Here is a 12,285-nt window from a genome sequence, read left to right as displayed (position 1 = left end):
CTAATAATGTGTTGATGTGGTTGAGCCAGTATTATAAGGCGTATCAATGGCCAATGGTTGATTTGATAAAGGATTGGTTGAATTGTAGGATACAGTTATTGTTCCAACTGTGAGAAAATTATCAGCCCAACTAAAATATTAAATATTACTAGTGATTAGTCAAAATAAAATCCTAAGAAATCATACAGTAAATTGGATCCATGGGGTAAGTGGGAAACCTTATCGTAAATCTATTATAAATTGGTCAGGGTGATCTGTCTGTTCTCTAGGTTGTGTTATGGTGACTTGTATATTTCAATAAAAATATGAGGAATATAGCCCAAAAACTTTGTTTTTTTTTTGCATTTCCCCTCGATTAGGGGTTAGGCTACTTCATTAATTATTTTACAAAATGTGACATGCCAACTTGTGTACCAGTAACGATATGGCTTGCCAATGTTAGCATTGTCAATTGTAAAAATAGAAATCATCAAACTGCCAAGACAGATAATACGATGATGCGAGTTCCTTCGGTATAAATCACGATGAAACTGTTTGTTTGTCCCTGTCGACTCGGGTCCCCCTCCCTATTTTCTATAGTGGTATCACCCAAGATACAGCATCTCGCTCCAAACATTCCGACTCATTCAATAAATAAATGTCTTATTGTTGCTTTTGCAACCGTCGTGGAAATATCAGTTTTAGTTGAACTACTGCGGTTCCCATTGTAAACATTTATCTCAGCTGTCAGTGAAACATCAAATTCCACTCGAGTCATGGATGCAGTCTGCAGCAACAGGAGCATGTCTTACAGTAGATGGAGTTATGACAGGTAAATACGATTTTTTTTTCTGATGTATTGTTTAGGCAGTTCAACGTGTCTATAAAGTGTCACCAATTTAGACCTAACGTTTTATTTCTCATCATCAAATCAGACACGATTCTTAGTCAACTGCGCAATAGTTGTCAAATGTATTGGAGATCGTCCGCTTGACTAATTAGGTCGGCCAAATGTGTATTGTTATGAACGCATAATAGTGTTTGATATTCACATTTTTCTGCATGAATACCACGAAGTGTTAGGTTTGCTCTGGCTGCCCACAACGCTGGAATGAAGTAAGATCCCGAAGCCGTTGTTCATTTAAATATTGTCCTTCTAGAGGAGTGTTCAGATAAGCAGTGTTTTGGCATGAATGCAGGTTTATTCAGTACTTTGCAAAGACCGATGAATACACATTTGCATTCAAATACTGTATGTCTTATATATGTCAGTACCAAATACTAATATCGGCACTCAGCGCAGAGGTTGGCTACTACTACTATGCAGAGATGCTAGCCATCTTAAAGCTGCAATTCAATACTAACCATAATTTGCAAGGTCCTTTAAATGAGGGAAGTTTGTTTTATAATAAAATGTGACATGACATTGTTACTCGTGCAAACCTCTAAATAATGTTACATATATATTGCATAGCCACATAGCTCATCCAGATTGTCCATCTATTTATTCAAATTAGAAAATGATTTGAATAAATAGAGAAAAATTAACAGAAATGCTTGTGCAGGCTAAGCTAAATGAAATCAGAGGCAGCAAAATCATAGACAATTTTATAATTGTAAAAAATGGGACATGTTGTCAACTATAAACCCTTTATATTTTAATCACAACAAGTCCCTGGGAAATCAAACGTGACAGCAAATATGAAATATTAAGCATATAATGCATATGATGTGGTCTGTCAGAATCAGAGTTTACTTTTCTCCCTTTCTTCTGTATAAAAAAAACACCATCATGAACAAGAGATAGAGTTAGACTGACAGACTGACAGACAGACAGACAGACAGACAGACAGACAGACAGACAGACAGACAGACAGACAGACAGAGACACACGCACGCACGCACGCACGCACGCCTACACACGCACACCCGCACACACACACACACACACACACACACACACACACACACACACACACACACACACACACACACACACACACACACACACACACACACACACACACACACACAGTACCTGTAGATCCACCATGATTTTTTTTATCTGTGGAGATCACAGACGTCAGTAGAGAAATAACACCCTTTTTCATAATTAAAAAATGACAAAGATAAACATTTCAATCTATAGTATCAAAGTTACCACATAATGTGAGAATGTTATTCTCATACGTAAAAAAACTAAGAACACATCTAATGTAAGATTGTATTATATAAGTGTTCAAAAAACTTATTAAGAACCACAGGGAAAACCATAATTAAAACGTAATAATAGTGGATAAACCTCCTTTAGAATTTGGTATTGGACAACTATGTCAGTCAATGCAAGAACATGTTGCAATTATTACTAGTAAGACCTAGTGGGACGTTCATCCTATGCACAACTATAAAGTTGGACTACAACTTGAGTATTGCCAATCTGTGTGTTTATTTATAATCTTATTCAAATTAAGATTTGATATCTCCTTATAATAATAAGGAGACAGATGATGTCCAAATCACAGCAGGAAAAATACAAGTGTGTTTGGACCTTTCACCGACTGACCTCGCTGTCAATCAAGGCTATTCTTTCTTATAACAGACAAAATCTGTATTAGGGATATTGTAATGCTGGTGTGGTGGACAATCTGCCCTGCATAACACACATTATTAGCTCATCTTCTCTTCACACACACACACACACACACACACACTGAAAAGCAATTGGATCTCTATGTACCCCACACACACATTCAAACGAACACACAAACACACACACACACACACACACACACACACACACACACACACACACACACACACACACACACACACACACACACACACACATACTTGCATGAATACACTGATACACTTGGACAAACACACACACACACAAACACACACACACACAAAAACGCATACACACAGGAGATTGGATCTCTATGCACACAAACACACACACACACACACACACACACACACACACACACACACACACACACACACACACACACACACACACACCATGTTAATTTAACAACCCTGGCACCCACTCACACACACAGCATTCTAGAGAGTGGCGTCACGACGAGTTAATACTCACAGCTTGGAAAGCATGTCTTAAAGGCAGAATTAAAGGGATATGGAATATAGGGATTTAGGAACAAAGACACCACCACGCTGAACTTGATCTTCTATTCAGTATTCTTGGCATTTGACGAGACTCATTCAGTCGGGGCCAATTTGATATCTCCTCGCATCCCCTCTCCCCTTCATCAGAGATTTGTTCACACCGATGAATAGAGAAAAATAAGCAAAGTATGAAAAGTTTTAACTGTGGTCTTGTGGTGTGAGCCTCAATCAATGGTCTGAAGAGTATTGTTTCCAATGCGTCACAGTAATTAATGTGCAGTTTGGTATGTTGCCGAGGTCTCTGGTTCCCATTGGCTGACAGCAGGTGCATTACAGCTGCTCTTTTGGTGTAGTCAGGAGGAAGCCTCCCTCTAACAACTCCTCCAAACAGTTCTGTGGAGGCTCAGGGGAGAGTGATCACTGTCCACACGACACAGCAGCTGGAGAGGAGTGTGAGAACCCAGTGTGTGTGCACTACACAGTAGAAGATTATGGGGTATGGCCAAATAGATTCCCATCATCCCTGATTGCTTTTTTATTTGCTTTTTTATTTTATAGTCGACCACTATGTATCATTGTATAGGTCGAACAATCTGTCAAGACTTGCAATCTATGTTGAGAAAATACTTTCTCAACATAGATTGCACCAGGAACCAGGAAAGGAATCAGACGCAAAAACAAGTTGTTGTTTTTTTATGCCGGTTAAACGTGCTACAGCGGAACTAATTATGTGTATGTGTAGGAAGTGAGTGTTATGGTATTCCCAAATGAGCCAAGTCTTCAGGTGTGTTTAGAGGGGCCGTATGGAGCCTGATAGCTGCATTGAATACTCTTCCCAGGTTAAAAGAGACTGGCTAGCATTCGTATTTTTATTCCTATTTGGAATTCATATATAATTCATGCTTAAAGTCAATATATGCTAGCTCTTGGCGTTAGGGCTGAATAAGTAGGCCTCTTTGTCGGGCATAGTACATGGTAATTGGTTCATCTGGCCTGCAGAATCACTTACTAACATTAGAACCTCACCTCTGTCATCAGGATATTAAACGCCCAATCATTTCATAACAAAACAAATAGACATAGAATAAAAAATATGACTGTCTGGGGCAAATTACTGTGATCCATCTGTGTATTGAGGTTATTTATATCTGCTGATAAACTGTGACAACGCTATTTTATTCCCTATAGGTTGTCATCACGTGCAGCAAAACGTGTAGCAAATGTGTTTCATTCTCTCTGCAAGCCGGATTGCGTAAGATGCAACCTGAACTATGGATGTGGCCAGGCCAGCACGGTGGAGCTGGATAGCAGAGGATGGCACAGTGTCTGCTGGTAGAATGGCTTCAGCAGCCCAGAGGACCTACTCTTTCTCCCTCAGGCTGACACATGAGGATAGACAGAGGACATCATTGAAGTGACATTCTTGTCCAGGGAATGTCAGGGTGACATGTCCCAAAGCATCCTCCCTGATTGTAAAGGAAACCAATTATCCAGCCCCGTGATGTATGCCTTCTTAATGGCTAATTATTACATATTTTTACATATGCTGTTCTTAAAACTAAAAGGTGCAGTTCAGACTTTGATTGCATCTTTATCTTAAACTGCTAAACATATCTAGTAACCAACTGGAGTATTTATTGTTGCTACTTGTTGTCGCTGCTGTAAAACACATTTGCAACAGCTCGTCCAACAGCTCTGCTGTCCTGATTTAGTGTCTCCTGCAAACGACAGGCTGTTGGCAGACTGTTGGCCTCAATAGAAAACATTGCAGTGTTTTTGACCATCGGTTTTACATTATGCAAGTGAATGCTAGCTTACTCTCCCATGTGCCTACGCACAACCATATTAAGTATCGGAACAGTTTTTTGGGCAGTTTTTTAAGATAATTTCTCTTACACAGAGCTGGGAGGCTGGTGTTATTGTGGCCAAGGTACAGGACAACAGGTGTTATCCAATACATTCATAATTCAAAGACTCATTCAATCAAACTGAATCGAGTGAAATCTTTTGGCTTGGTGTGATCTAAATTTGGTTTCTCCAGCCCCCCCTCCCCCCCCCCCCCCCCCCCGCAAATAACCTCCTCTCAGAATTGATGAGTACTCCTGATGTACAATACTATGAGCAGTAGGTATGAAAACAGATGTACTATACTATGAATCAGAAAGCGGTGATGAGAGAAGATGGGATGTCTCCAATAGTGTTGCAGTTTAAAAAAACATCAATATACTTGGATATATATGGCAGTCTATCGGACTGTGTGCAATATGTGCAAGATGCACAGTATAGCGCAAAATCGAATCAAAATGAAACCAAAAAGTGGACTTTCTTGCCAAATAGCGCCTACTAATTATCGCCTTGGAAATGAAACTCCTGCTTTCAAATACTAATATAACCTTCACTGGTCACTTCACTCACCAGTGCCTCTTTCACTGGTAATCAGTTGACAGTGAGCAGGTACATGGTACAGCAGTAGCTATGCAAACATGGTGGGTCAGCTCAGAGAATGATAATTAGTTGCATGAGTACAAAGCAGTAAGTCTTTGCGGTTTGCGGATTTTCTATGGGTTTCTTTGCCTTTGATGCATTGGGGTGTCTTATTACCGGGGGTTTGTTGTTAGTTCCTTGTTGTCCACATCAAAGCAAGGATGTGTAGTCCTGGTGTGCAGCAGGTGCACCAGCGCGGTATATATATAGTAAAAATAGTGCAGCGCTAGCACTCTGGACAGGGACTTGGATGGAGACCTTGATTCATGCAACATATAGAACGTGTACTGTGTGCAAACTGAAATGCACTTTTGAACATGTTTCTCAAAAAAAACAAAAGTGTTTTATTATTTCTGTACCTTGTGGAAGTGCGAACCACAAAATTAATTATTTATTCTATGTCCAAACATGATCTATGACTATAATTACTGACGGTTTAGCGTGTAGAACCATCCTCAGTGCATCAGTAATTATAGTAATCATAATGGTAGTACTAGTAGTAGTCATAGCAATACAGACACATTGATTATATAATATTGCGTTCAACATGAGTTAATAGATATATTAATTAGTTTTAGTACTATTAGTACTGGCATGGGATTTGCTTCTGCCCCCGAATAACAAGCTTACACCTCTAGATTGACCACCAACGGCCTTGTGTCTTCATATAAAACCCATCGCTCCTCTTTGCAGCTTCTTGTTATTTAGAAAGCCTTTTTCTCTGTACTCACCTTAGCATTAATTTGTGTCAAACACTGTGTTGGTCGACCCTCTCTCTCTCTCTCTCTCTCTCTCTCTCTCTCTCTCTCTCTCTCTCTCTCTCTCTCTCTCTCTCTCCCTCATGCTGCTGTTTGTCTAGCTACTACTACGGTATCACAAACTGGCACGATGACATAGTCAAATACAGTATCATCACTGACCCTGTAAGTATCTTGCATGTCTTTCGAATATGGATGGTGTATTCTACATCAACGGATACGCATACGCTAATAAACCCATCGCATAATGAAGGAAGGTATAGGAAGTTATACAATGTACAACTGAAAGATCTGATTGCTTTGTGGTCCGTGGGGGGCTGTGACACCTCCTCCACTACCACTTTGTAGCATGGCAGCCTGTTTGAGCCGGATCCCTCACCACACACTGGCTGTCACCGTGGAGAGGTGAGGAGTGAAACCGTCCAATTAGAGAGGTGATGACTGATGATCTTGTACATGTTGGTACTAGAGCCAGGACACCGAAGTTAGCACCCCTACTCTTGTGATGAGTGCCGTCTGATCTTAAGTGACCACAGGGAGGGTGGACCTTGGTCTAACCTCTCAAAAGATGGCGCTCTCCTCCCTGTCTCCGTCCCGGGGCATTTAGGATACTCCATAGGCCAGAGGGACGAGCACGCCCCACTGGCCTTCCAATACCTATACCAGCACCACCCCATACAGTCTAAGGACTGACCAGGCCAGCGCTGCTTAGGTTGCACAATGCTAGGCAGGTGGCATGCCATGCTATTTGGCTGGCATTTGTGTGATGTTGAAACCTACAGGATCAACTACATTCTTTTGATGGGCTCAAATATCTGGAACAAGAAGTTAGAAGAGAGTAGACGGAGATATGAGAATATGTCTGTTGAGGTAGTTGGAACATTTGGAAAACTGGGAGCATAATGTGGAGCTAAATTCTAGATATGATCTTTTTGAAGAGAAATCAATTGACCAATTGGTTTAAATTGGTCTTGTTATTGTCATTGTTGCTGTCCTTCGTTCTGTCTTCATCTAACCTCTCAGAAGAGGGCCAAGGGGTTTTGAATATTTCTTGTTGTGGATTATTTCATGGCGATTTTAGTCTTCATTTTTTGTGAATTTCTCATATGTTTGGGCTTTATTTTAATTTCAGACTGAGGTCTCTGGTTTATTCCATTACAAAATTATTGCTGTTGCTGTTGCTCTTGTCATTTAGCTCTCAGTCTCCGCTATCTTGCTGCATGTATCGCATTCCATGAAAATAACTATAATTTTAAGCTTGATCCTGGTCGTCTGCTATTATTAATTGTTAATTATATATATATATATAAAAATTGAGCGGCCTAAATCACTGGACAAAGTGACGTTATAATGTATCTTTAGATGCAAATGTTCCAGGAACTTCTCTTGATTACACCTCTTTTCCTAAAAAGGAAGTAATGCCTCACTGAGGAGTCCCACATATAAAATCTAACCCAGGCTTAATGAGACAGACACATAGATACATGGTCACAACAATACAGCTGTGCACACAGTGTACTGTGACTCAGCCGACTAAAGCTTAACCTATAATGTGTTATTGTAAAAAATACATCATACAATTATAAACCACAAAGTCCAAGTGTTGCCAATATCATACTAAATGTCAGCATAATAATACATCACTAATCACAACAGCAGTTTCTCTTTTGTAAAATTAGGAATTAATCATTTATTTTTATTTTTTCTATTTTGGTCCTGGTTACTATCAACACAATTTATCTCTACTTTATGAGGATTATACCTTCTCTATACTTTGGTCATACTAAGGCATTGCTTGCGTTAATGCGTTAATAAAGGACCATGATTGTCTGTTTGGTCTCTGATGTCGAGCTAAAAGGTTCTGGGGTCCAATATATTCCCTCACTCCCCAGCCCCCACCTGTGCCCCCAAATTGCTTTGGATGAAAGCATCTCCGGAATATGAATAGCTTTGGCAGAGATACATTTAAGTTACAAACACATCCATCTTTAATGTATTGAATATTCTCTCTTGAAATGTTAACTAAATCATCTCATCAGAAGGTTGTGCAACAGCACCCCCAAGTGTACAAGCCTCAACCTCACTTTATTCCTCCCAAAGTTGTATGTGTCCCCCTACTGGATTAAACATGGAGTCACAGTCACTGATATTTGTGCTACGACAGATACTCCGATAGACGATTTGATTTGTTTTAAACAGCTTAATATTTTAGGAAGCATTGAGTTTTGTTGGTTGTGTTTGTGAGAATGTGTGCATGATTGGGATAGAGCCGGTACTCGTGTGTGCTTCAAATGCTAATTGGTTTCCACTGTTGCCATGGTCACAGCAGGAAAAGCAGAGCAGGGCGTCTATCAAGAGTATAGCAGAGTGACGTACGCAGGAGGAATGGGCCTACTCACGGAGACGCTGAGTGAGCCTGCAGGCGCACGCTCAAGCCCTCGCACTCGTCTGTTTTGTCAGGGTGAAAAGACTGAGCTATATGAGCAATCTTCTGTTCATCCTCAGTGCCATTATCCCTTAAGAATAAAGTAATTTGGAAACAGAACAGCATGCATTGGTTTGAAGGGTTGATGTGAAGTGTCCATAAACATGGCTGTAACGTCTGTTTTTGTAGGGATAATCTAGGCTACTCTAGCAGAAAATTCAAAATACTTAAAGGATATTTCCATTCTGTCACAACAGTTTATATCGTTGTTTTCTTTAAGTGCTAAATGTTTTTTTGCAATATTCATTTCTTCATTGAGACTATGGATACACAGTGAGGTTTTATTCTGTTTTCCATATCAAAACAATATCTATATGATCATTATTTTGACTATCCATTATCAAAGTATGTAAGCCTGGCATCATTCATCTCTATAATCGATATATACGCTGCAGTGCTCTGCTGCCCTATGATACATTTGAATCGATGCGATCACGCATCTCACCCCTCTCTCCTCACCTTTGCATTACAATCTTTTTTTCCTCTGCATTATTTGGTCACATAGCCAGCCTACATCAGCCGCAGCTAGCGCTCATACCATCAGAGCATCCCTGTGGGCATATGCTAGACATTTGGTTTATTGGGGACATTAAGAACAATATAATGAATGCTGGATAGTATACAGTGTATCCGTGCCAAAAAATGAATTGTGTATTCCTACCCTAAAACCTGTGCATGGACAGGACGTTTTGGGGATGAGGCTGGGTTGTGTGTGTTTGGTCGGTGGAGTGCTGTTTGTAGAGATGGACTGCAGAGGGCGAATGGGACTTCAGTGTGTTGAAGCAGTCCATCTGCCCGGCCCAATGGGACACTGGGACACTGTTTCTTCCTGGCTGACATTTCCTAATCCAAATCATGTTTTATGCATGTCCCCCCCAGTTTGGCACTGGGAGATGAGATACAGGGACTTGCGTTGATACAAGCTCTACTGTGTCAACACACACAAGCACACACACACACACACACACACACACACACACACAAACAAGCACACATGCACAGGTATAACATACACTGCACACGTGTCATGGAAGCATGGTTTTTCCGACAGTGGATTTTATTCTTTGCTGTCACCTTCATTGAATTATCCGACCAACCATCCAACCATCATCTCTCTCTCTCTCTCTCTCTCTCTCTCTCTCTCTCTCTCTCTCTCTCTCTCTCTCTCTCTCTCTATATATATCTCTCGCTCTCTCTCTAGCTTTCTCTCTCTCTCTCTCTCTCTCTCTCTCTCTCTCTCTCTCTCTCTCTCTCTCTCTCTCTCTCTCTCTCTCTCTCTCTCTCCCTCTCGCTCTCTCTCTAGCTCTCTCTCTCTCTGACTCATGGCCTCTCCAGCACACCCCTCCCTCTCACTTCTTGGCAAGCTGTGATTTACTACTGCCTTTCAATAAAGATGCCAGTGTTTGATCCGCTTCCGAACAGCAACCTGCAAAAAAGAACCCAGCATTTCTGGATTTAAGCCTCTCACCACCAGTTACAGGCTTAGACGTTTTAATTAAAGGGTCAACGTTTGAGTGACATAGCCGAATAATAATTGCCCAGACCCCATCATGATTTTTCTAACCATATGCAGAGAAAACCTTCAAAATCCTGCATAAGGCTTTAATGCTCATATTAACGTCCTGAGCTCAAGTAAGAAAAGCTGTTTGCAAAGGAGATTCAGACGTATTTTTACAAATGACGGAGCTGATGTGTACTTTTTTAATATAGCTGTCTGTAACACACCATTTCCACTTAATATTGCCAAAGTCCAAAAATTGTCTCTCCCTATATGCATTTTTCTTGTGTTTCTCTAGCCGGTTTCTTTTTTTCTTTGTACATTCTAAAACAAAGCTCCTTATAATTAAACCCACCTTTACGCAATGACAGACCACAGGCTTGTCATCCCTATATGAATTCATGCAATAAATAGTGTTGGTAAGTGTAGACAAAATAGTATAGAGTTATGCTAAGCAGGAGGAACAATGTCAAACCTGGATACATGTAACAATATCTCATAACCAGCATGTCACTTCACCTGTTTAGACGTGTCTATGTGTTTTGCGGTCTGTACAATATCAATTAGGCGAGAGACCTGCTTGTTCACACAAAAGTAGTGCCCTGACACCTTTTAGCAATGTTGAGCTCATTGTGCTCAAAATACGCCGGTATCCTGGTTGTTCGTGTGATGGTTTGCATCATGTAAACATACTAAGTGATGTCCTAGAAGGACCACCACACGCCTAGACACCAGCCAGCATCCAGGGATCTGGTCAGGCTGATCCCTCCATGGCGTGGCCAGCTCCGGACAAAAGGAGGACGTTTGTTTGGTTGCCTCAACTCTAATCACCACAAGGTTCCCTCAGACATGCAACGGCTCCAGGTCGGCAATGGGCTGCCCATAGCCAGTGGGATCCCTGCGAACGGTGTAGCTTTTGAACCTCAATGCCATCCATGATAGGGGATGGCTTTCAGACATTTTCACCTGGAGGGGCCAGGATGTGGTGGGAGGTCGTGTAGGGTGTCATGGAAAGACAGGATAAAAAAAAATCTGCCGAACTTTTGAACGAATACATACTGGGACATACCCAGTATGTCCCATTATGGTTGGAGCGATGTGCAATAAAACATACACTGTATGGAAGTGAATGCAGCAAAGAACATGAAGTAGGACAACTTCCTGGACTTCTGTTGCTGGCCTTCTCAACTTGAATGCCAAAACACTTATATAATCTACCTTCCCTATACAATAGGTTGTGTAACTATTGTGTAACTATTGTGTAAAAAAACAACAACAACGCTGATTTAGACTTGTTACAGTGACTTGTTGCTGTTCATTTTTCTTAGTGACCTTATTTGTTGTCGTGAAACTGCCAACATCAAATGGCAAACCTTGAAACTGATGCTACTAATTCTGTTTAGAGGGGGGCGTGCCATTTGCTACTTAATGGCCAAATACATACATGAGAAGAGAGTGTATTTACTTAGGAGTGGTGGCGGTTCAAGATGATCAGGTTCATGTGCTCTTGTGATAGAAAGGTGTCTGATATAGAAGTCTTTAACCCCCCCACCAACTCTCTCATTACCAAGGGTGAACATCAAAGGGCTTACGCATCAAATATGAAGGGCCGTGCTGTGCTTACACCTTCTCTCGTGGTGAAACAGCATGTTCTCCAGCCTCGTTCTCGTATCAAACCAAGTTCATATCACGCTCCCGAACCTATACAATCCCAAACCCAAACAATGGTTACAAACCCTAAAATGAGATTCTCCTCTTTATTTAAATACTGCATTACATCTAAACCGGCAGAAGTGGGGTTGGATATGAAAGCTGACATAATATTACTTTATGTACTTGACCATACCACCTTTTGGCCTACATTTTTAAATCCAATGTAAGACATGCTTAGCACAGAGGCTAGAAAATATTGAGTGAGGCATGCTATGAAACATTAGTCTCTGACGAGC

At 40.9% G+C, this 12,285-nt stretch overlaps 1 protein-coding gene across 2 annotated transcripts in view; it reads left to right on the top strand.

The window, feature by feature from the left end:
• Positions 1 to 593: 593 nt before the first annotated feature.
• tub (TUB bipartite transcription factor) overlaps positions 594 to 12,285 on the top strand; it is a 31,776-nt gene continuing 20,084 nt past the window's right edge. For both annotated transcript variants that reach the window (XM_030376352.1, XM_030376351.1), the window contains exon 1: positions 594 to 811. In XM_030376352.1, the coding sequence (XP_030232212.1) occupies positions 756 to 811 (56 nt within the window). In that variant the 5' untranslated portion in view covers positions 594 to 755. The remainder of the gene's footprint in view (positions 812 to 12,285) is intronic.

The sequence above is a fragment of the Gadus morhua genome, chromosome 14 (assembly GCF_902167405.1).
Source record: "Gadus morhua chromosome 14, gadMor3.0, whole genome shotgun sequence".
NCBI classification, from domain to species: domain Eukaryota; kingdom Metazoa; phylum Chordata; class Actinopteri; order Gadiformes; family Gadidae; genus Gadus; species Gadus morhua.
The sequence above is the reverse complement of the archived record's forward strand: the minus strand, read 5'-3'. Positions and strand labels throughout refer to the sequence as shown.